Source organism: Xenopus tropicalis, chromosome 6 (genome assembly GCF_000004195.4).
Source record: "Xenopus tropicalis strain Nigerian chromosome 6, UCB_Xtro_10.0, whole genome shotgun sequence".
In the NCBI taxonomy this organism is placed as follows: domain Eukaryota; kingdom Metazoa; phylum Chordata; class Amphibia; order Anura; family Pipidae; genus Xenopus; species Xenopus tropicalis.
Genome location: NC_030682.2, coordinates 12,231,332 through 12,257,597, shown reverse-complemented (window position 1 = coordinate 12,257,597; position 26,266 = coordinate 12,231,332). Strand labels below are relative to the sequence as shown.

General features: G+C 43.5%; 1 protein-coding gene across 1 annotated transcript; it reads left to right on the top strand.

Moving 5' to 3' along the window:
* The first annotated feature begins 728 nt into the window (after positions 1-728).
* LOC116411734 lies at positions 729-7,942 on the top strand. Its single transcript, XM_031904567.1, has 2 exons — positions 729-824; positions 6,784-7,942. The coding sequence occupies exons 1-2, from the start codon at positions 795-797 to the stop codon at positions 7,384-7,386; spliced, it is 633 nt and encodes a 210-aa protein (XP_031760427.1). The 5' UTR covers positions 729-794; the 3' UTR covers positions 7,387-7,942.
* The last annotated feature ends 18,324 nt before the right edge of the window (positions 7,943-26,266 follow it).

Sequence of the window (26,266 nt, the reverse complement as noted above, 5' to 3'; positions counted from 1 at the left end):
CCGACCGATATCTGCCCTGAAATTGGCCAGATATCAATCGGGCAGGTTAAAAGATTCAGTCGGATCGGGGACCACAACGGCTCGTTGATGCAGCCCCCGAACCAACTTCCCCATTGCCACCAATATAATTCGATCGTTTGGCTCCAGGTTTAGCCTACGTGCTCCCCAATATCGCCCACCCATAGTCAGCGAATCCTCACGTGTATGGGCACCTTTAGAGTATGGACTGCATCACATGGTGGATGTGGTCCTTGAAGGTCTACTCTTATGGAAACACAGTCAGATTCCCATGTATGGTCAGCCTAACACACATGGACATATTCTTCTCTTGTGGAGAGAAACAACAGGTGCTCTTTACCCCATTATCAATATATAGATATAGGACATTAAGACATTCTGCGCATTAAGCTACTAAGACATGCCCTCCCTTTTAAGCAAAACTGAGATTGTTTGTCAATATATTCAAGCTGGTCAACTGCGTCAATGTCATCTCCAGTCTGGCCAGTCTTTTCTTGGCCACCTCTCCAAACTACCGACCATTGCCTCCTTTTCCTTGGTACAACTTCTCAAAGGAAACCTCTCATGTGGCAAAAATGTAAACATGTTACATAATCTGCCCCACGTGTTTATCCAGATTGTGCCAGGCTCACGTACAATATGCAAAGTAGCCTGATTACATTAAATGGCCAATTTATCAACTGATGAGTAAGCCGTCATAGTATAAAGAGCACAATCGTGTCGTTTCTCACCAAGATCAGAAGAGAGAGACCTGAAGTCACTATCACACTAGCACAATGGGAGAAGCTACCCAAGAAGCTGGAAAGGTAAGATCTATTAAGATGAATTGATACTTATGGCAACCATAACAGAAACCATAATGAATATCTATGGAAATATTTAGGGCCGAAGGGTGAACATGCTACTATGTGGGTCTCAACAAAGGAACCCTATTAATGGGCACAACACAAGCATGGTGGAAGCAGGCAAATTCTTGGATCCAGGAATAGATAAACCATTATTATTATTATTATGGGTATAGACAACTGGGGTGGGCTACAATACTTCCCTGTCCTAAATGCTGGGAATGATTTTGGTACATATTTTGTTTAGTGGTTTCTGTTTCCATGTCTCATCTTGATCTAACATGGTGAATATTGCATACAGATGCAATTACTGTATGGCAGAGAGAATATGGGTAACAGAGGACCCACTAGAGCAGGTGAAACAAAGAATTAGGGTGACGCACTTCACTCTTTCAAACTTTTTTGGGGTTCAAGTTCACCTTTTGGCATTGAATTTGCTCAGGACTCCGATTCCTTTGTAACAAGATGTCATCTCAGTCAATGTATTGTATGGTTTATGGTGCTACCATCCCAAGAACATCTACAACACCCAATAAGTCTTTATCCTAACTCTCACCCTACATGAAATTCATAAGGGATTTTTAGGATTATCTAGGGTAGAGAATAATAATAATAATAGAATAATAATAATTCAGGCTCTAAAAATGGACCACATTCGAACCATGACTTTAGCGACCCTTAGGGAACACTGGGACATTATAGAGCTCCCATTACTGCCTTCTGTGTTGTTTTGTATTTTGACATTTACTGAATCATTTAATATATTCCAATTTCTCAGGGCCTGAGCAATGCTCTGTAAGGCACTCCTTGAATAATCACGTATCTGTGGCTATTCTGGATTGATCAATCTGCACCTCAGTTAAAAATAGAAGCAGTACATTTGGTTTTGATGATGTTACTGGGCGAGCTTGATGGCATGTCAGAATTATAAATTATATATTTACATGAGAAACTGCTAGTTTGGTCATTTATACATTGGCGCTAATGGGAACAATGAGCAGTTGAAGGCATTTGATTGACAGTTTGCTGGTTAAATCTGTGGTTTATTGCAGTTGTAGAGTAACACTGACCATCCACTTAGAGAAGAATACATGGCTAAGAACTGACCCAGTGGTATGTTCCAGTGCAAAGTGGGAATACTCTATTTTCTTAAAAGAAGCAGAGAGAGTTCTATGTTTAACTGAATATAATGATGTAGCTTAGGGGCAATATACCCCATATAAATACAGCTGATGTTGAAAACGAATTATGTATGTTGTTGCCGATGACAATGCAGAGCAGTGTATATGGAGACTACTCTTTGAACGTGGGTATTTATTGGGCCTTTATTTGGATCTATGGTTTCTGAACTGTTCCGAGTTCCATGTAGAAGGGTACAAGACAGAGCTGTGCAGGGCAGGGCAAAGAAGCCATTTGTCCTGGGGAAAATGTCAAAATGTTTAGAAAGGTTGTATGGAGTCCTGCAGAAAGTCAAATGGACAAAATAATAAGATGAAATTACAGTTTATTAGGACATAACAACTGGCCTAACGCATGTCGTGCCTGAATGGGCACTTACTCATAGGCTAATTTGTCCTGGCCCCAACTTTGGAGGGCTCAGCTTACTCTGAAAAAGAACTTGACAAGGGTACATTCATTTTGACCATATTGGACAAACCTATAAACCAAAACAATGGCATATATGAATGAGTTTATATATTCTAGAAAAAATATATATTTTTACACTCCGGACCCCCCTTGGGCTTGAAACTAGAGTGAAACTTTCTATAAGAGCACTCTTGAGCCTTAAGTATGGCCATATTAGAGCACTTTTAACACCCAATAAACTCTGGAACAATTCCAGGAAAATGGCCTCTCTGGTGCCTCAACTCTAGATGAACTAGCAATAGCCAAAGGGAAACAGACAAAGCTATAGGCAGCAGAGTACAGTTCAGCAAGGGGTAAAACAGGCTCCTTCACATCGTCACATTTATTCAATAGCTTAAGTTCAACGAACAGAAGCAAAAGCAGCAGGCAAGCCAAGAGGCCAAAAGGTGGGGCACCATAATTACATAGTGAGCTCCAGGTGAAAGCAGAAATCAGGAGTAGGCAGCTCAGGTTGTTCTTGGATGCTTTAGAACATAAATACAGAAAAGAAACCCTACAAACTTAATTCCCAAGAGGCTTTGTGCCTGTCAAGTGCAGTCCATTTGCCAATTTGCAAACAACCAAATAAATAGCCCCCAAAGTACTTACACAAGGCGGTTTGATGAACGTTTTGCTTTATTATAAGGCTTTATTCAATTCAAGCAACAGAGCTTTGCTTATTTCATTTTTCTCGTTCTCCAAAGTTTAGGTCTCCAAAAGCCTTTTGAGTTCTTTCTTTTGGGAAAACTCCTTTTCAATCAGTTTGATTCTCAATACGACTTCCACTATTTCTGCGATGGTGAAGAGTTTCATCTTCATGTTCCTCAAAGCCATCAGAGGTCTTGTTCCAAGAGTAGGATTTGCTGTGGATGAGTCTATTGCTCATTTCTTGGGAGTTATGGAGAAAAAGTAGCAGCAAATTGTCCTTAATGTTTGGAAAGACTGGCTTACTGTATATGGAGCATAAATAGCCAAACTAGCAATACAATCTGTATCCTTCTCTGCCAATATCATGAATGTTACCCGTGGAGCAGGGAGTTTACTCTTTGGAATAACTTAAGTGCAAGTTTACTCATCAGTAATTGGTTGCAGGGAGGAGTGTATATTTTAGCAGATCAGGCAAGGTTTTTGGCTAAAAGCAATAATTAGCAACAATGGATTCTGACATGCAGAGAGGTATGATGAGTTGATGTGATGGTACAAATGCCATATGAGTGATAAGAAACGTGTCCTTGTGCGACGTGTGCCACCCATTGACTTTCCAGTGGAAGAGTTTGGGCTTTTGAAAAAGGAAAGTCACCATACCGAAGCTTGAATGAATCCGAAACTTTTGTACTTGTTGCGACAAATACGGTTTTGTTGCACAAATTGTCGCAAAGTACGAAAAAGTTGCTAAAAATACGCACAGTTCTAAAAGTTAGAAAAAATATGATTTTTTTCTATTCGTACATTAATAAATGGGCCCCCTTTTGTGAGATTCTTCGTGACAGCTGTCTGATACAACAGGGGTCCACAACCGCCGGGAAAATCTAGGGTGGCAGCTAATTATATAGGGCTGGGAGGGTGAGTTTCTCAGGAGGAATATACACAGTGTCAATTAGAGAGGAAGATCCAATGCATTCGGTAGGACTCAGAGATCCATCAACCCAAAACAACCACACCTGTCCTATGTATAAAGTGCTCCCCATAGACCAAACTGGCATCCACTGATCTAGGAGGCACATTGTTTGGAAAAATAGCACCTGCTTGCATGTATGTAGCAATATCAATAAGCAAGTTTCAGTAATTAATATCTGTATCGTTTTTCTCAACAAGAACAAACACGTTAGGGCTCACTAGTGGCCACTGGGCCTTTGATATCAGGTTCTCTGCTGGGCCCAGTGTGACCCAGTCCAACCCCGTATTGGGGCTACACTGCTCTCCCACCCACTCAGAGGTTCCTAAAGGGCACTAACGCCATACTTGTGGACTAAATTACTATTCTGCTATTCTTATTGTTTTATTTGTGGATCACATTTATGAAGAATGGTTAGTCTTTCTGCAGCCAATAGGAAATTAGGGAGTAGCTGCAAAGCTGTTTCCCATACCAGTATACTCACAAGTGTGGTTGAGACGGGGGGGGTGTTAGCATTGGTTCCTTGGGGCCTTGACTTTAATTGCAGATAAGACACTAACTGCAAAGAGTTTGTATATTCTCCTGATATATTTCCCATAGTGTGAATGTGATGGGACCTTAGATTGGTCATTGAGAGAGTTGTTTCTGGTGCTTTGATACCAGAATAATGTCCATGGATATCAATTATATTCATCAAGGCTAATGTTTAAAGACTGTTTGGAGTTCAGTCCAGTGAAATGGACCCTAAAGCATCATATGGATCTCCAAGACCAAGTGGCCCAGTGAAGGCAAGCCCATTCTCCAAGAAGATCCATGTAAATTTGGCTCCATGTTCTCCATGTTTTTAGCAATGATAATGTCTAAACTGTACCCAGCATTCTCATTGGAGAATTCTCTTGCATCTGTAATTAAGTTTGGGTTACCTCATTTAGAGAGCTAGGGGTACAGTGGCACAGATTCTGGAGGGTTTACAGCACCTTTAAGAAGTGAATGATGCTTCAAGCTGTGATTTCTATACTGAGTGTGAGTGGGGTGTCCATGTTGCAGAATAGCATTTCTACTATTTTTGCACATGTCATTGTTGAGATACAATAACCATCTCTACTGTACTTGTAACCCTGTAACTAATACTTTCTATACCCTGTGAAAGGGGGGAGTCCCATTAGGCCAAGGGGTAGTGTGGAAAGTTCCATTTCCAGAGTCTATAAAAGGGGAGGGAGAACATGGTTCTGTCTCTTTTGACTCCACTCCAGGAGGAGGATGTGTTGGAGAATCAGTAGGACTTAAGGTGCCCATACACGTTAATATCCGCTCGCTTGGCGAGGTCACCAAGCGAGCGGATCTAATCCCAATATCCCCACCTACGGGTGGGCGATATTGGGTGAATTTAGGCTAATTCGGTCACTTGGCCTTGGGGCCAAATGATCAAATTAGAACGCTGGTAATAGACGCAGTTGGTTTGGGGACTGCATCAACGAGCCGTTGTGGTCCCCAATCCGACTAAATTTTGTAACCTGGCCGATTTCAGACCAGATATTGGTCAGGCAGGCCCGTCGTTTGTGCCCCTACACGGGCCAATAAGCTGCCGAATTGGTCTAAGGGACTGATATCAGCAGCTACAATCGGCCCATGTATGGCCACCTTTAGACCTTTAGTAAGGGCCTGAGATGAAAAAAAGAGTTTGCCCTAAGATAACAAAAGCCTTAGTGAAATTAGGGATAAGGGACCCCGTGGATGGGTGAAGATAGTGGCACGTAGCTTCTGCGATAGCACACTCTAGGAGTTGTACTGGGAAAGAGCAGTTTTGGACTCCACTGAAGTGGAGGTGTTCCTTGGGACTCCAGTTGGGCTCAGGAATAGAGAGTTTAATCCCTTGTAAGGAGCCTGGTACATTGGGGGCTACACCTGTGGTTTGAGTAATACACATTACAGCCAATAATACCATGAATATGTTGTGTGCAAAGAAAGCACTTAGGCCGGGGCATCCAGGCCCACCAGGGCTGCCACCTGGGGGCCCCCACCCCAGTTGCAAACGTTTCTGAAGCACTGGCGTTCCTCCTCCTCCATCTTTCACTCCCCTCCCCATGCTGGTGCGTATGGTGCATCTGCCCCGTCACTTTTTTTTATTTACAGCTGCCCCTACAGTGGGAACACCACACCACGTTCTTTCACGTGCTGAAGCAAGGAGCCGGCCTGGGTTGGTGGGGCCCACTGGGTTTTTCCCAGTCTGACCCTGAAAGTACTGCACCTTATTACCTGTTATTTCTTCATTAAATCTACTGCCCCTGATTAGAAACCACTGGTACTTTGTGAAAGTGAATGTGTTGGAAGTTATAGGTCGGCCTGGAGACCCTTTCTCCAATATGTGAGGGCCCAGCTAAGGTGAGGAGTCACATGTAACATTGCTCTACCCTTGAGAGCAGCTTCTCTGAGTATCTATACCGCAATACAGAAGTAATAGCAGGAGCCAAAACTGATAAATAATTTAGTTGCCGTAACTGGACTCAATGTAATCGCTCCTGATACAGGAAAGTCCCCAGCCTTGAGGGTCAGTGGTTACATCTTAGCCGCATCCTATGATTATTGTTTTTCCAATGAACATCAGTATCTCTAAACTAATGGTCCATTTCCACTCTTTATAACTCACCAGAATAACAATATTCTTCTGCTCACGCTCAGGTGACGTCCAAACCAACGAGTGAAGATCAGGGGACGACCCACAAGGAGGAGGAGAATGTTGGAAAGAATCAGGAAAGATCGAAAGGGGAGGAACACCAGGGCAAGAGTGAGGATCACGACCAAGCAGAGACCTGCCCATGGGGAGATTCATCTGGTTCAGCCATATATATTTACAACCGCTTTCTGGCCGAGGCTAAATATGACGGTTCATGGATGCTAAATAAGGATAAACTGGCGGCGCTGATGAAATGTTTGACAGTTACGAAAAGGATCAAAGTACAGAGTGCCAAATACTCCTATTTCCAAGCTTTGGTTGAGGACGGTAAAGCCAAAAAAGATCAAACTTCCAGCTTGGTGAAACAAGTCACAAAGAAACTGGAGGCCATCGGGGCACCCAAACAGGTGAAGAGAAAGTTCTTTATTTTGACAGCAAAATATTTATATTATAGGTCCCTGACCAAGGGGGTACCTGAAGAACAAATGATCCAGGATCCAGAGTTGCAGAAGGTGCTGATATGGACTGCCAAATACTTGTATTTTCTGTCTTTGATTAATGCCCTGACGGATGAAATGCTCCAGTTCCAAAATCAACAGAAGCACTGAGAGCCATAAGACCAGATACAGTTCTCCATTATGCACGATGATGGTGGGACTGTAAGGACCATGGCAAACCATTTGTACCAGCAAACAACCACCTGATCAGCCATGGTCCAAAGGCCTTCTTCTTCTTCTTCTTGTAGGTAACTCTTGGAGGTGCTTCACTAGTAGTTATTCCTATCAACATCAATCTATACCACACATCTACATAGCGGTGGCCCTGATCTTCTCTCAGCGGCAGGGCTTCCCCTCTGGCTACACTTGAAAAATGGGGTTTTTTAAATCCCATTAGCTTTGGAACCAAGCATCCCAGATATGTGAAACCTCATCTTCTCTAAAGAGTTAATAGAGCATCCAAAAATGATTAGTATAATCCTATTTAAAGTGTATTTAATATGTCCAGAACTACTTATAGCTACAATAAGGTGATCACATATTTATTTCTATTGTTGTTACAGAATCATGATATCATGCAATTATGGTTAATATAATTATTGTTTATTATTAATTCCACATGTGATTGATTTAACTTATCTTGCAATAAACAGTAGAGACCCTTGTATGGATTTATTGGTGTTTATTTGGGGGGGGGGGACAATAAGCAAGGAATAAGGGAGGCAAAATTGTAATTCCTTAACCAGGAAGACCATAAATATCTTTAATCCACAGCAACCAATCAGATGTTAGCTTTTATTATTTAAAAATACTAACTACGTTTCCTTGCCAGCTCCCCACCCCACACACCCCATATCACCCAGTAATCATTTTACTCTTGGAATGTTGGGAGGACGTGCTGTCCTTAGATGGCCTTACATGGGTCAATAAAAGCCGGCTTGGCTTCTCCAGGCCGACTGGGCCACACACACATATGGGGCCTCTGCAACTAACAACTGGCCATTTATTTATTGGGCAAACTGGAAAACCCCATTGGACAAGGCTCCTAAGATGAGAGCAGTGGAACTATATTCAGAGTCACGGGGTGGGTTTATAAAATATAAAAAGTCATTTTTCAGCCCCGTGGGTATCGGGCCAGTCTGAGCAACACCAGATAATAGGGGGGAGCTTGGTCCTCACTAAAGAACTGGTCTTGGGGTTTATTACATATATATACAGGCAATGGAATCCCCATTCCTAATCATGGGAAGTGGAACCTCCCAGGAGTAGAAAGTACAGAGCTTAAGGTCCCCATACACGGGCCGATTGTAGCTGCCGATATCAGTCCCGATATCAGACCAATTTGGCAGCTTATCGGCCCGTGTAGGGGCAGAAACGAGGGGCCTGCCAGACCGATATCTGGCCTGAAATTGGCCAGATATCGATCGGCCAGGTTAAAAGATTTAGGCGGATCGGGGACCGCATCGGCTCGTTGATGCGGTCCCCAAACCAACTGCCCCATTGCCGCCATAGGTGGGGATATGTGGAGAAGATCTGCTCGCTTGGCAACCTCACCATGCGAGCGGATCTTCCCGTGTATGGGGACCTTTAGTGACCAAGGGATGGTCCCTGGGGGGCTTCAGTGTCGTTATTAGTACCACATACCTAGTGCCAACATAGGGCTGTACAATAGAAGGGTGCATCCATCTTCCATACAGATTCCATACAGGTCCTGTCCAACACAAGAGCTTACAGTCTATAGTATATATAGTTTCAGGTACTTAAGGCCACGCCCTTATCCTCCGGCTATTAATAGAGTTGTTTGTTTCTACATCTTGCCTTTCCTGTTTGTAATTGTAAGATCTTCCATTTGTGTTACTTGTTAGTAACCTCAGCAATGCCAGGGGCATTACACACAGATGCAATGTAATATACAGTGTAACGAAGGCAGGATCAGAGCGCCACCCTCTGAGCTCTCAGGTAAGGTAAAAACTATGTAAGCTTTATCAGAAAGGTCTATGTAAATACAGCCATAAGCACTTACAGTAATCCTCTATCAAAATAAACAGAGGATTTCTTGTCTCCTTTTTTGTGAACATGTTCTTCTGTATCAGGAAAAATCCTTCATTCTGGGGCCAGAGTCTGCGCAGTTCTCTCCCTTCTCCTGCTCCCCCTCCCTTAAGAATTAATAAAACTCACTCCCCCCTCCCTTAGGAATGTGTGATCTGAGCTATAACGGCTAGAGCTGCAGCAGGAAGCTACGGAGACCAAGCTAAAATGGCAGCTGCAATCTTAAACAAACGGAGGGAGCTTCTAGGGCTGTTTACTCAGGTATGGTAATGGTTTCTGCAGAATAAATATAGTGTTCTAGGTGGCACTAATGTGGCAAATCTATTGGCAGTAAAATGCCAAAATGCCTTTCCTTCTCCTTTAACCAACAGATTATATTATATCAAGTGACCAATTAAAGAATCTCGCCAAACTGGAATATATATATCAGTAAATATTGCCCTTTTACATCCTTTCTCTTGAGCCGCCATTAAGTGATGGGCTGTGTGCCCCCTCAGAGATCAGCTGACAGGAAGTGATGCAGCTCTAACTGTAACAGGAAGTAGAGTGGGAGTAAAAGGCAGAACTCTGCCCATTCATTGGCTGATGGGGCCTAGCATGTATGTGTGCCTTGGCTTGTTTGTGTGCACTGTGAATCCTATGATCTCAGGGGGCGGCCCTTAGTACTTAAAATGGCAGTTTCCTATTTAGGATTACCCAATGGCACATACTACTAAACAAATTTATTTTTATATGCGGAAGGGTTTTACATATGTAGCCCACTTGTTAAATGCTGTGTGGCACTACCCGCTGGAGCAATATACTTGGCGCTACAGGAGTCCTGAGCCCCCGCTTACTATGGGGATTTACAAGGGATTCTCCCCTAAATGGCGTGCCTCCACCCAGGGATGGTGTTGTGGAACCGTATTCCACCCCCTGGGAACTTAATAGATGGTTATGCCCCTCTGGGCTGATAGATCTCACAACACGGTAATATAAATAAAGCAAATGAAAGGGTTTATTGGACGGACACCTCTCCAGGAGCAGCTTATCATTTATACAGTGCAGGGTATATCTCCATACGTCTCATTGAGGACCTTCTCCTGTTGGCCTACCCAATGGTACTCGCGCTCATGTGCTCCCCTCTAGAGGCTCTCCCCGGTACTCTCGCCAAAGACACTCTCTCATAGAGTTCCCCCGGTACTCACGCTAGGACGTTACCCCACAGGGACCCACACCGGTACTCTCACTGGGCATCCTCAGATCCGGCCTCCTGGACTAGCGGTGACCTGTTCCACCTACCTAGCCACTTAGTTCCCTGCACTCCAGCCGAGGTCTTAACCTCGCTACTACTCCTGGAGGGGCAATGTCCGCCCATTCTAAACTAGGCTGTCCTACATATCACTCCTAGAGCGATCTATTACAGAACTCCTATCTAAGAACTATCCCCGGGGCACTCACTCCACTACTGGAGCAGTCCCTGGACTGACTGACTTACAGCACATGGCTGCTTCCCTTATATGGGCCTATGCACCACCCTGTGGCCATAACCCGAACTACAGGTATACTCCCTGTTAACTATTAATAACCCAGTCATCCCAGTGTCCCTGTCCTAGGGGTGTCTGTCCTAAGGGCCCCATTTTTGGTAAACCCCTACACATAAATACAATTTTATGCAATTAATTTTTATATTGACCTAAACTGTTTGGGGGGTACAGCTTTTCTTTAAGGAGAAGTTTTAGCTTTAAATTAACTTTTCTTTTTAAATGTAAAACCTCAAAACACAGAGAGTTCTTCTGAAATGAACATATATTCCTTTTTCTAGTTTTCAAGATGTTGGAAGTTTTTCCTCTTTTATACAGGTATAGGATCCCTTATCCAGAAACCCGTTATCCAGAAAGCTCCGAATTATGGAAATCCGTCTCCCATAGACTCCATTTTAATCAAATTATTCAGATTTTTAAAACTGATTCCCTTCTCTGTAATAATAAAACAGTACCTGTACTTGATCCCAACTAAGATATAATTACCCCTTATTGGGGCAGAACAGCCCTATTGGGTTTATTTAATGGTTAAATGATTCCCTTTTCTCTGTAATAATAAAACAGTACCTGTACTTGATCCCAACTAAGATATAATTACCCCTTATTGGGGCAGAACAGCCCTATTGGGTTTATTTAATGGTTAAATGATTCCCTTTTCTCTGTAATAATAAAACAGTACCTGTACTTGATCCCAACTAAGATATAATTACCCCTTATTGGGGGCAGAACAGCCCTATTGGGTTTATTTAATGGTTAAATGATTCCCTTTTGTCTGTAATAATAAAACAGTACCTGTACTTGATCCCAACTAAGATATAATTACCCCTTATTGGGGGCAGAACAGCCCTATTGGGTTTATTTAATGGTTAAATGATTCCCTTTTCTCTGTAATAATAAAACAGTACCTGTACTTGATCCCAACTAAGATATAATTACCCCTTATTGGGGGCAGAACAGCCCTATTGGGTTTATTTAATGGTTAAATGATTCCCTTTTGTCTGTAATAATAAAACAGTACCTGTACTTGATCCCAACTAAGATATAATTACCCCTTATTGGGGGCAGAACAGCCCTATTGGGTTTATTTAATGGTTAAATGATTCCCTTTTCTCTGTAATAATAAAACAGTACCTGTACTTGATCCCAACTAAGATATAATTACCCCTTATTGGGGGCAGAACAGCCCTATTGGGTTTATTTAATGGTTAAATGATTCCCTTTTCTCTGTAATAATAAAACAGTACCTGTACTTGATCCCAACTAAGATATAATTACCCCTTATTGGGGGCAGAACAGCCCTATTGGGTTTATTTCATGGTTAAATGATTCCCTTTTCTCTGTAATAATAAAACAGTACCTGTACTTGATCACAACTAAGATATAATTACCCCTTATTGGGGGCAGAACAGCCCTATTGGGTTTATTTCATGGTTAAATGATTCCCTTTTCTCTGTAATAATAAAACAGTACCTGTACTTGATCACAACTAAGATATAATTACCCCTTATTGGATACAAAACATTCCTATTGGGTTTAATTAATGTTTTATTGATTTTTTAGTAGACTTAAGGTATGGAGATCCAAGTTACAGAAAGATCCCTTATCCGGAATACCATTGGTCCAGAGCATTCTGGATAACAGGTCCTATGCCTGTATAATGAAATTAATACAACACCGCCACCTGTTGGTTATTTCAGCTGAAAATGAAGTTATTGAGCAGAGGGAAGTTGGTTGATGCTTAGAAGTCACTGCTCACTAAACTCTGATCCGGCCTTATTTCCTGCTATACACGTCGCTAGTAGGAAGCAGAATGGAATATATATTCCCTTTATGTGGTTTAAAGGCATGGCATTTTACAAGTATAATATAAATCATGTACCAAGCATTACATATTGTCTTAAGGAGGAAATATCTGTTTTTCTGGCTCATAACATTCTTTAACATAGTTACATAGTTACATAGGGTTGAAAAAAGACCAGAGTCCATCAAGTTCAACCCATCCAAGTAAACCCAGCACACCCACACCCTATACTTACCTATCTATACACTCACATATATAAACTATATATACAACCACTAATACTAACTGTAGGTATTAGTATCACAATAGCCTTGGATATTCTTTTAACAATAGAGATGAAATGAAGTCTTGCATATTAAGCCAATGCATTAATTACTGAATGTTTCAGCTGTACAGATAAGGAGGGGTTCATTATGCCTAGCTGCTTTGTGCATCGCAATAAAAACAGATGATGTCAGTTATTGGGGATGAGGCACAAATATGGTTGCCTGGGGCTACAAGATGCAGTGGCCCAGTATTTAGAAGGGTCTGGTTCTGCCCTGTGCCCAATCTGGGTCCTTTCACACTGCTAAACCACAATGGGAGGTTAATTGGGACCTGGGGCCACATCCCCCTCATGTGAGTGACAGAGACTGTGGGAGGGAATTAGCAGCTAATAATACATGTACTTCATATAATTAAGTTGTAATTACACGGCCTGGGATGTGTATGGGTCTGAATCACACAAACATCTCAATAAACCCAGAGAATCAGGATTTCCTCATCGCAACATACACAAAATATACATGTTTGGCAGGAAGATATCCCCTTTGTTGTTACAACATGCCGATACATGGGAAGCCTCTGTAACTCCCTTGTTAATTCTAAACCTGTTCTGCAGCGTCATATAGGATCATATATAGGCTGGGATATAGGATAATATATATACACTGGGATACAGGATACTTTTTTTAAGGCTATTGCTATTGTATCTTGCTCAGAAGGGACCAACCCCACAGCCCAGCGCTCACCCCTCTGTATAATCCCAACATACTCGCACTATGGGGATCCACTGGCTCTGTGTCCTGTCGCTTTGTGGACTGACAATCACCTTATCTTCAGCCGTCCCTCTTCCTAACCCTGGGACACCCGATGATTCCCATGATGTGAGTAGTGATCTGTCTCAATGTAAATATTTCTTTTTCATTTTGTAATTACTTCTTATTAGTGCTGCATATGCTCTGTTATACAGATAGCTCGAATATCAGCCATAAAGCAGGGCAGGACTGCTGCTTACAATGGGGGGATCAGATAGGATCTGTGCCACTGTGACAGAATGCTCTGTTATACAGATAGCTAGAATCTCAGCCATAAAGCAGGGCAGGACTGCTGCTTACAATGGGGGGATCAGATAGGATCTGTGCCACTGTGACAGAATGCTCTGTTATACAGATAGCTAGAATCTCAGCCATAAAGCAGGGCAGGACTGCTGCTTACAATGGGGGGGATCAGATAGGATCTGTGCCACTGTGACAGAATGCTCTGTTATACAGATAGCTAGAATCTCAGCCATAAAGCAGGGCAGGACTGCTGCTTACAATGGGGGATCAGATAGGATCTGTGCCACTGTGACAGAATGCTCTGTTATACAGATAGCTAGAATCTCAGCCATAAAGCAGGGCAGGACTGCTGCTTACAATGGGGGGGATCAGATAGGATCTGTGCCACTGTGACAGAATGCTCTGTTATACAGATAGCTAGAATCTCAGCCATAAAGCAGGGCAGGACTGCTGCTTACAATGGGGGGATCAGATAGGATCTGTGCCACTGTGACAGAATGCTCTGTTATACAGATAGCTAGAATCTCAGCCATAAAGCAGGGCAGGACTGCTGCTTACAATGGGGGGGATCAGATAGGATCTGTGCCACTGTGACAGAATGCTCTGTTATACAGATAGCTAGAATCTCAGCCATAAAGCAGGGCAGGACTGCTGCTTACAATGGGGGATCAGATAGGATCTGTGCCACTGTGACAGAATGCTCTGTTATACAGATAGCTAGAATCTCAGCCATAAAGCAGGGCAGGACTGCTGCTTACAATGGGGGGGGATCAGATAGGATCTGTGCCACTGTGACAGAATGCTCTGTTATACAGATAGCTAGAATCTCAGCCATAAAGCAGGGCAGGACTGCTGCTTACAATGGGGGGATCAGATAGGGATTTTTATTAAGAAATTAAAACATAAAACAGAAAATCAAACTTTCAATTACATAACATCAAAAAAGAAAATTCAATTACATAACATCAAAATGACATTTTAATTAAATAACATCCGAAGATTGCACCCATGTGAAATCCACCTCCCTCCACAGTTTAGCATTGTCCTTGTTAATGCCAATCTCTTTGAAACGGATGAAAAACAGTTCCCTCAAGATTCTTTTAACTGTTGGATCAATAGTTCCATCCTCCCCCCCGAAAGATTTACTGCACCTCATTATCCACAAAAAGTATCTAATGACAGTGAAAATCACAAAAAAGGTCTCATTATCCAAAGGATGCTTTCCCCTTACCAGCCCATACGCCCTTTCCCCATATGTGTGCCGACAGAACCTTCCAATTTTCAAAACTGACAGGACTTCATTATACAGAGCCCGAGATACCGAGCACTCTAATAAAAAGTGATTTGTGGTCTCTTCCACTTGGCACCCCCAGGGGCAGAGCCTGTTTACCACACTCAGATAGCTCAGATTGCCCCTAAGGAAGAGTTTCCCCTGGAAAGCCAGCCAGGCGTTATCCAGGAACTTGCCGGGGAGCCTATGGCCATTCAGGAACTTCAAGCAAGTTTTCATCTGCTCAGTTGTACAGTCTTTCAGGACTGGGGCAGAGATAAAAAAGGAATTCAATACAGACTCATATAACTGCTTCCTGGTAAGATTCCCTATTGCCCCGAAGTCCAAATTCCACTTCTTTATCAGCTTTAAGCCTAAAACTAAATGCTGTGGAAAGTACCCCCCCCTAATCCGGACCCCCTTCACTCTACCGCCCTCCATCCAGTCTCTGATAAAAGGCGAAACCCAGGACCTGACACAGTTCTCCCACAGAGAACACGTCCTTTGGCCCAGATTCCCAAAATTAAATTTCAGGAAAATGGTGCCAAAGAAGGCGATTGGACAAACCATCCCTAACCCCCCCTCTTTTCTCTGCAGGAATGTGACCCCTCTTTTTACTGGGTTCAGTCTGCTCCCCCAGAGCATCTGAAAGAACAGACTGTAGAGCCGAGCAGAGAGAGATTCTGGCAGGGGAAACACATAGGCAACAAAAAGAAACAACGGGATCAGAAAGGTCTTGATCAAATTAACCCTTTCTCTATAGGTCAGCTTCCAAGATTTCCAGCGCTGAACTTTTGCCAAACCAGCATCCAGTTTCTCTTCCCAATTTAACAGACCATTATCATTCCTCCCGAATTTAACTCCCAAGATTTTTACCTGCTCTGGGGCTACTGGGAAATTACCAACCTGAAAAGCTGGTTCCCCTTCTAGAACCCAAAAAGCTTCCGACTTTTCCCGATTGACAGAGGAGCCAGAGGCCCCCGAGTAACTTCTGATGCAATCAGTGACCACCTCAACCTCCGCCTGCTTAGAAACGATCACTGACACATCATCCGCATAGGCAACAAACCTGAGGGGCTTCCCGCCGGGCACACAGACCCCCTCCAAGCCTTTCCTCTCCAGCATCCTCAGGAAGGGATCCAGAGCGATTACATAGAGAAGAGGACTCAGAGGGCAGCCCTGCTGCACCCCGGCCCCAACCTCAAAGTCTTCACCTTGCCAACCGTTAATCAATGGGAAGCTTTTTGCCCCTTCATACAAAACTTTAATCCAACTAATGAATCTGCCCGGGATGCCATATTTAGACAAAACAGCCCATAGATAATCATGGTTAACATTATCAAAAGCTTTTGTCTGATCCAGAGACAACAGATACTTACCCCAACCATGAGCTTTGCATGACTCCAAGGCTTCCCTTATAGTAAGGATCGCCCCAAAGATGCTCCGCCCCTTCACCGTGCAGAACTGACAGGACGATAATAAAGTGCCGGAAAATAAAATTAACCGGGAAAAAAGGATCTTTGCCAGAATCTTTCTATCGGAGTTGAGAAGGGCAATCGGCCTCCAGTTCTCAATCCTCTCATCATCCTTCCCCTTTGACAGCAGAATCAGGGCAGAGCACCTCATTGACTCACACAACCCACTCCCCAGACATCCATTAAAGATCTTTGTTAACACCGGGACTAACAGCTCCTTAAAGGTCTTATAGAATTCTGCTGTAAGCCCATCAGGCCCAGGAGCTTTCTTGTTGTTTAACTTATCAATCGCACCCTCCACCTCCTCTTCCCCAATATCTGCTGTCAAAGGGGAGAAATCCAAATTAGCTGTATCAGGTCCTGGGGTCGCCCTTAAGAAGCTTTCAGTCCTTTCCCTCTCCAAAGCCTTACGTCTGAACAAGCCGGCATAGTACGACCTTACAACTCTGAGGATACCCTCCCTGGATTTCTGCAAACTTCCCTCAGAATCAATAAGGCCAGTCACCTGCTTTTTCTTAAAGGTCTCTCTACAGTTCTGGAAAGGGTCCGGGGAGTTTTTTGCCCCAAAATCCCTTTCCAGAACCATAGAGTCCTGGCGACTGTACTGATGCTGCTTCATCAGAGTTTTCAACTGGGCAATTTTCTCCCCCACCACCCCGGCCGAAATTAAGGTTTCCAACTTCTTTCTCAGAGACTGGTATGTTCTAGATCTTATACCCTCCCTTTTAACAGATAGTTTTGTGAAGAAGGTTCGGATTTCTTCTTTTGTACCCTCCCACCACTGTTGGATTGAATCAAAGAAGTCCAGCTTCGACCACTGGGCCTCAAAAAAACTCCTAAAAGAGCCATTCCTTGCAGCTTCCTTCAATGACTCAAATCCAAGTCTCCACAACCCTCTACCCCTTCTCGGGAGTTCTGACATCCCATATTTAAAGGACACCATTAAATGGTCTGAGAAATCTACCAATGTTTCCTTTACATCTGAAAAAGTATCTCTCTCTTTAACAAAAACCAAATCTATGCGGCTACTTCGATTTGCACAAAAATAAGTATGGACACCCTTCCTCCCATTCCAGGTCGCCACATCCACCAGCCCCGCCTGCCTGATAATATTAGACAAAAAGGCCCCTTCATATTTATTATATTTACCTGTCCTGTCCCCCGGCTTCAGGACTTCATTAAAATCCCCAGCCAGAATGACAGGACAAGAAACACACAAAAAAGGTTTAATTTCTCCTAACAGTTCTTTCCTCTCTGCTATCGTATGTGGCCCATAAACATTAATCAGCCTAAACGTCTCACCCTGAAAATGAACATCTAGGAGTATACAGCGTCCTATTCTGATCTCCAAAAAACGTTTGATTTTAAGATCAAAATGACCTTTAAAAAGAATTCCCACCCCCCCTGCAGATTCCTCTGCAATAGACCAAAAAGAGGGTCCAAATTGCCATTCTCTTTTAGCATTAAACATTTCTGTCCCATCAGTTAACCTTGTTTCTTGTAAGAAAAGAACATCAAAATTAGATTTCCCTAAAAAATCATATACTTCAGCCCTTGTTTTATGGTTCTTTATACTACACACATTGATAGTACAAAAATGAATCAATTGTTTTGACATTTTGGAGATTTAGCCAGCCTACCCTCCTTCCCCTCTCCAAATCTTTTATACTGAGGCTTCCCTAATCCACTTGAAGGGCCACTGTCTTTCTCAAAAAACCCATTCCCATCTATAGATTCCCTTTCCTCATCACTTTCTATCCGACCTTTCCTTTTCTTCCCCTGATCCTCAGTTATCTCCATTTCTACATGGGAAGGGACCTGTTCTTCAATTTCACAATTCATTTCTTCTGTCACAAGAGGCAAAGAAGCCTTGGATTTCCTTTTTCCCTTCTTCTTTTTCTGCTTCTTCCCTGTTTCTTTCCCATGCTCCCTCTCTTCATCCTCCAACCTGCTTAACTCTTCCTCTTCTTCCTCAGCCATATCCCCCCAAGATTTCCCATCAGGGAGTTCAAACCTATTAGAGGTTTCAATATTTGTTTGGAAAACCATCTTGCCTACCATCTTCCTTGTTTTCCTTCCTACCTCCTCCCATCCTTCTTTTTCAACCTCCACTTCCCTTCTTATCCCTTCTCCCCCATCCTTCTCAATAGTCTGGGACAAAACTTCCCCACCTTCCTTCCTGTTAGTGATTTCCTCACATACACCCACCTCCACCCTGGGTACCTCCTCCTGAAAAAACTCTTTTTCGATTCTAGGGCATTCCCTCACAATATTGTGCCAGGCTTCTGGGCATTCCCGGTGCGTATGTCCCAAATCATTACAAAGGTTGCACCTTACCTTATTGCATTCCTTACTAACATGCCCCTGAGCCCCACATAATGCACAAACTTTGAGAGTGCAATCATTGGCCAGATGACGCTTTGAACCACACTTGAAACACTGCTTGGGTTGTCCTGGATAAAAACAAACACCCCTCTCCTTCCCGATAAAGAAAGAGTTTGGGAGATGCTTGGTAACATTATTAGATACATCCAATCTCACTTGTACTTTCCATCCCACAATCCAGAAACCCTCCTCATTATATAACCTTGTCAGTGGCACCAGGACCTTACATTGGCGCTTAAGCCAGACCAAAACATCTTCCGGGGGAATTGATTCATTTTTAAAAATGACAGTGACGTTCTTAACTTCTGGCTTTGAAACAGGTATGGCCCTGAAACCTTCCCACTCTGGGGATCTTCCCTTCTCCTGATAGAGACTCCAAAATCTATCCAAACCTTGTGGTAATTTAAAACTTACTTCAAATTCCACATCGGACACTGTTATGAAAGCATTAACATCAGAAGGTGTAAAACCCATTGACTCCTTTATCAAATTCTTGCAGATATACCTACTGCCTGGCATCTTTTCCTTCTCCCCATCCCATTTAATCTTAACTACATTTATCCTTTTAAACACAGGCCCATCAAAAAGAGTTTCTTGTTGTCTTGCAAAAAATCTTCTTTTTTCCCAAAACCCTTTACTTCCTTGATCCTCTCCCCCTGCATTTGACACTTCCATTGACTTAGTAGGATTTGCCACTTTATTTGCTTTACCCAAAACATTATCAGGAGTTACCAGCATATTATTCCCATTATCCACAGAACTTGCAGAAACAATGGGGTTAGAAGGGTTGGAGGTAGGGGGGTTAGAGGTAGGGGGGTTAGAGGTAGGGGGGTTAGAGGTAGGGGGGTTAGAAACAGAGGGGACATCAGAGGGTTTAGGTACAGACATAACAGCAGATTGCCCTTTCCCTGTTCCCTCCTCCCCCCTAAGCACAAAATCCATATACATTGCTTCAAATGATTTCCCCCCTTTACCAGCCTGTTGCATTTCATCAAAACGAGTTCTGTTTTTAAACACCTCTTCCCAGGGTTTAATTAACAGCATAGTTTGCTCAATTTCCCCATCAGCCTCCTCCAACTCTTTATTTATTATAGCAAGCTTTCTTATTCCTAAAGCTCTAGCTTCCCCTTTAGCAAACTTAATGTTAGCAATCCCCCTCTCAATATCCCTCTCCAAAGCTCTCTTTTTGTCTTTAAGAAAGTTCACAGTCCTTAGAGCTTTAGCAATCACCATAGGGTCAGGATTCTCTCCAGCAGCAAGTGCCTCGTTAGCACAATTAGTATCAGTCTCTTTACTCACAGCAGTAACAGTCTCTATACAGGCTGAAAATGTCTCTTTAGCAGCAGCACAAACAGTCTTTAAATCAGCAGAAATAACAGTATTATCAGCAGCAGAAAGTGAGTTAGTAGCAGTCAGTGGATCAGCAGGAATAGCGGCCCCACCAGTAGCAGGAGAAGCCACAGCAGCAGAAAGTGAGTCAGTAGCAGTCAGTGGATCAGCAGGAATAGCGGCCCCACCAGTAGCAGGAGAAGCCACAGCAGCAGAAAGTGAGTCAGTAGCAGTCAGTGGATCAGCAGGAATAGCGGCCCCACCAGTAGCAGGAGAAGCCACAGCAGCAGAATAAGACATTTTAGCTTTCGCTTTAGTAGCAATTGGATTCCCAGCAGTAACACAGTCCTTGCTCACCTGCCCAAAGCCCCCTTCCCCCACCTCCACTCCAGGCTCCTCTGCACAGTCCAAAGCCCCCTCTGCCACCGCCATAGCCAGATTCTCACAGGCGCAATTAGCAGCATTTTCAGCAGCCGCATCAGCATTATGCGTGCCCTCCGCAGGACACAACTCCCAGCATGCACTGCTAGCCTCCCGATGCTTTAGCTCCACACAGACAGGCCCCGCAGGCACATTGCTGGATCTCTCTGCTCTCCCAGCTGCCATTACTTTACTTGCACCAAACTCCCCGCTCCTCCCGGGGGTCTCAGGTTCCACACTGTCACCCCCCAACAGGTCACTGGAGGATAATTGTGCAGGGGTCTCACACAACTGACTATTGGTGGCACTTTGAGGGGTTTCAGAGCCAGACATAGGGATGGGAGGCATACTCAGGGGGGGGGGACATGCTTGTTTGTGGGTCAGGCTCATCAGGCAACAAAACTGGAGTTCTTTCCAAATCTTCTGATATTGTTTGTGAAAAGGATTCATTCATATCCTCCTCCTCCATGCTGCTTCCACTATCTTCCCTTCCTCCCACCTTCTTTCTCTTGGGCTTAGCTTTACTTACTTCACTTTCTGCCGCCATTTTCTGGCTTGAGCCTTTCCTTCCAGAAACAACAGCTTTCTTTTCATTCCTCACACGAAGAGAAAATCTTCTTTTCATTTTCCACGACAATAAAGAAAGTCAGTTTTTTTGTTTTTCTTTTTAAGCCCCAAACCGGGAAACAAACAGCCCCCCAGACCCTTACAGGGCCTGGGGAAAGTTCACCTCACAGGAGCTCCCTCACAGCACCTCCACTCAGCACGAGGGTGTGGCTTACACTGAGGGATCAGATAGGATCTGTGCCACTGTGACAGAATGCTCTGTTATACAGATAGTTAGAATCTCAGCCATAAAGCAGGGCAGGACTGCTGCTTACACTGAGGGATCAGATAGGATCTGTGCCACTGTGACAGAATGCTCTGTTATACAGATAGTTAGAATCTCAGCCATAAAGCAGGGCAGGACTGCTGCTTACAATGGGGGGGATCAGATAGGATCTGTGCCACTGTGACAGAATGCTCTGTTATACAGATAGCTAGAATCTCAGCCATAAAGCAGGGCAGGACTGCTGCTTACAATGGGGGGATCAGATAGGATCTGTGCCACTGTGACAGAATGCTCTGTTATACAGATAGCTAGAATCTCAGCCATAAAGCAGGGCAGGACTGCTGCTTACAATGGGGGGATCAGATAGGATCTGTGCCACTGTGACAGAATGCCCTGTTATACAGATAGCTAGAATCTCAGCCATAAAGCAGGGCAGGACTGCTGCTTACAATGGGGGGATCAGATAGGATCTGTGCCACTGTGACAGAATGCTCTGTTATACAGATAGCTAGAATCTCAGCCATAAAGCAGGGCAGGACTGCTGCTTACAATGGGGGGATCAGATAGGATCTGTGCCACTGTGACAGAATGCCCTGTTATACAGATAGCTAGAATCTCAGCCATAAAGCAGGGCAGGACTGCTGCTTACAATGGGGGGGATCAGATAGGATCTGTGCCACTGTGACAGAATGCTCTGTTATACAGATAGCTAGAATCTCAGCCATAAAGCAGGGCAGGACTGCTGCTTACAATGGGGGGGATAAGATAGAATATTTACCACTGTGTTATGCTCTGTTATACAGATATATAGAAACACTGGGGTAACAGTCACCCCGCTATAGTTCCAGGGGTACCCAGGGCACAAATAAGCACTCACCCCAAATCCCCCCTAACTGGCCTTCAGGCTGGGCCCCCTTAGCCCATAACAAGGTTACAGATATATAGAAACATTGGGGTAACAGTCACCCTGCTATAGTTCCCGGGGTACCCAGGGCACAAATAAGCACCCTAAATTGTACCGTAACTGGTTGGGTGGGCCCTATACTAGGGAGGCCCCACTACTTTCAATGTAAGTACCAGTAGGCCACTAGAATATGAATATATAGAGTTACATTTATTATTTAGGTTTGTTGCCCTGGGGCTAATGAATGTGCAATGGATTAATATATCAGCTGGGGTAGAATTTCTGGGTTGATGTTGATGTGTTTATTGGTTGCACAACTCTATACCAACAATACTAAGTACTATTTCCTTCTACAGAACAAACCTGTTAGCGGAGCAACGGACAAGCCACAGGGCCCCCCTACGGCCACCCCTACATTCACATTCCCACTGGAGCTCCTCAGGCCTGGGAACATTGCATGCTTTCGCTGTATTTTCGAACAATTACCAAGGTTGGAAAAGCCAGTAACTGCCCATGGTTAACCTGCAGGCTAGAAGCAACGAGATATCCGGATAGAACAAGCTCTCCGACCAGTACTTTCCCTTTCTGTGCCGTTACTCTTTGTGAAAAGCTTTGTTAGGAATTAGATTTATAACAAGAGATACATCTGATGTTTCTTTGGTTAAAGGAGAAATAAAGCCTCAAATGAATGTCTGGAAATGCTGTGTTTTATATACTGTACTTAGCAGCCCTATAACTGGAATGATCCAGGTGTTTATTTTTGCCCCAAGCAGCCATTTTGGATCTTGCTGTGTGCCAGTGGCACTGCACATGCTCAGTGGGCTCTGGGCTCAGCTTAGGGGTTTGTGGGAACTCAAAAAGTAGTAAATAAGGGAAATCATCAGATAATAAGATAGAAAGCTACTGGTGGTATCTTCAGGGACACAGATATTTACTGCTAATGGACTGGGGGGGGGGGGGGGTGGGGCTTAGGTGGTTCTGACACCAAAATACTATATTTCTAACTAATACATAATTGCATTGTTGTATAATAAAAGTTCTTTGAAGATTAAACATGAAACCCAAATTCTTTTTTTAATGAAATCATCTATATCTGTTATAAATGTATTTAAAAATCTGAGCTGTCAATCATATATTGCCTGCCCCGCCTCTATGCCGCAGGCATAGAGGCGGGGCAGGCAATATATGATTGACAGCTCAGATTTTTAATTACTATTACTTTCACTTTCCATTCAGCACTTCCTATACATCACCTAGATGGCAAATCCATAAGATACAAAGCTTTGCCTTAATAACAGTGCACACAAAATGGCGACTCCCTGCTGGCTGTGACTACAATAAATTCAATAATTGAAATAAAGTAAAGTCATTTTGCTCTACTAACCTGATTCAAAAGGATATGGAATTATTTCTTAGGGTGACAGGTCCCCTTTAAGATTACAGGGAATTTCCCAGGTGAAAGTAATGTTGCAGCATTCCTCGCTGTGGCTAAGACACCATTACGTAATGAGGGATTACGGTACCTGCCATTATTTGGATAATTATCAGTAACACCCAATACTACGTGAGGGGGGGGGGGGTTGTTCATGGCGGGACATTTACCTTATGGTATCGGGTTTTCTTGCACAAACCCCTGATTAGTGACTCGTGTATATAACAGAAAGGAGAGAGAAGAGGGGAACATATCAGGCCGGGGAGTGTGGGTGCATTATGGGGAACTGGCTGAGATGGGTCCTGCTGGCAGGGATATTTATTCCAATACGCACTGCACCTCTTTCCTTCAGCAGCAATGGAGCTGGCAGCCTTACGCCTACTGATCCTGATCCATTCCCGGCAGATACAGGGGTAAGTGAGAAGCATATTCCGCACTATTTTCTGCCAAAATAGACTGTAAGCTCTACGGGGCAGGGACCTCCTTCCTACTGTGTCTCATACCACATGGCACTTATATATATATTTATTGTATTTATTTATTATAACACTTGGCCTCCCTGTGTGTATATTGTAAGATTGTAGAGTGCTGCGTACCCTTGTGGCGCTTTATAAATAAAGTTATATATACATACAATAGTAGGGTGTCTATAGAGGTGGGTGAGAATAATGCAGCATTTATTGACTCCATCTTCAGGCAAACTGCAACTGTCTCCAATAACTAGAGGCTATAGGTAACCGAGCCCTAAATGTTTTGATAGCACCATATTTCTTTCTTACTGCCCCTATGCCTTGTCCTGTAATCCCCTAAAACAGGGACCCCCAACCTTTCTTACTCGGGAGCCACAGTCAAATGTAAAAAGACTTGGGGAGCAACACAAGCACCATAAAAGTTCATGGAGGAGCCAAATAAGGGCTGTGATTGGCTATTAGGGGCCTCTATGCACCCTATCAGCTTACAGGGGGCTTTATTTGGTAGGAAATCTTGTTTTTATTCAACCAAAACTTGCCCCCAAGTCAGGAATTCAAAAATAACTCCCTGGTTTGGGGGCACTGAGAGCAACACCCAAGGGGTTGGGGAGCAACATGTTGCCCCGGAGCCACTGGTTGGGGATCACTGCCCTAAACCATCCTGCCTACTTCCCATAAGTCATGCCCCTTTTGGGGACCTTAATTTGGGACTGCCCCAACTAGATCACCTACAACTGTGGCTTATGGTCCCTCGCTAAAAAGTGGGTGCTACAGAATTTGGGGTTGCTTTAATTAGCTATAGGCACCTTCCTTAAAGAGGTGGTTCACCTTTAAGTTAACTTTTAATGTTATAGAATCGAGAATTCTAAGCAACTTTTCAATTGGTCTTCATTATTTTTTTTATACTTTTTTTTATTATTTGCCTTCTTCTGCCGACTCTTTACAGCTTTCAGTGGGGGTCACTGACCCCAGCAGCCAAAAACAATGCCCCTGTAAAACTACAATTTCTATTGTTACTTTTTATAACTTATTTCTCTATTCGGGTCCTTGCCTATTCATATACCTGGCTCTCTTTCAAACCACTCCCTGGTTACTAAGGACCCTAGCAACCAGATAGCTGCTGAAACTCCAAACTGGAAAGCTGCTGAACAAAAAGTGAAATAATGAAAAAACTAAAATGAATACCAATTGCAAATTTTCTCAGAATATTCTCTACATTATAATAAAAGTTAACTTATTACGTGTTAAACTGTGCCTGGTGCAAATGGTCCTATCTCATAGGCTGGCCTCTACCTGCAGGATTCTATCTTACTGGGAACCCTGTTGCCCCAGCCAGGGCATATACTTATAGCAGCTGCTGTTCCCCACTATCTTGCATTTTCAGTTTCTCGTTCTATTTTTCAGATGTCTGGGGGATCGATCCCTGAAACTGAAGGAGACCCCAGTGTTGTGGAGGAAAAGGTTCCGCTCCTTCAGACATTGCAAGATAATGGGTTTGCTGCTAAGCTCTGCATTCCGTGTGTACTGACCCTGCTACCTGGATAAACCATTCTGACTTCTGCTATAATTGTCCGAGGCAAATAAATACCATTTTATTCTTGGTACTACAATTGATTATTTAGGAGCTGTTACAGGGCTGCGAGTGTTATTGTAATCACCTTTTGTATTCATAGCAACCTTGAAGCGGGCAGGGCTAGAACTAACAGAAGGCCGGCAAGCTGAAGGTGAGAGCAGTGGAGAAGCAGGAAGGATCTTGTGGCATTTGGAATAAAGGTGCAATAC

Excerpts from the sequence above, each read along its gene's own strand:
- LOC116411734 (XM_031904567.1), top strand. The coding sequence starts at position 795 with ATGGGAGAAGCTACCCAAGAAGCTGGAAAG. Across the intron at positions 825-6,783 it reads CTACCCAAGAAGCTGGAAAG|GTGACGTCCAAACCAACGAG; the intron begins GTAAGATCTATT and ends GCTCACGCTCAG.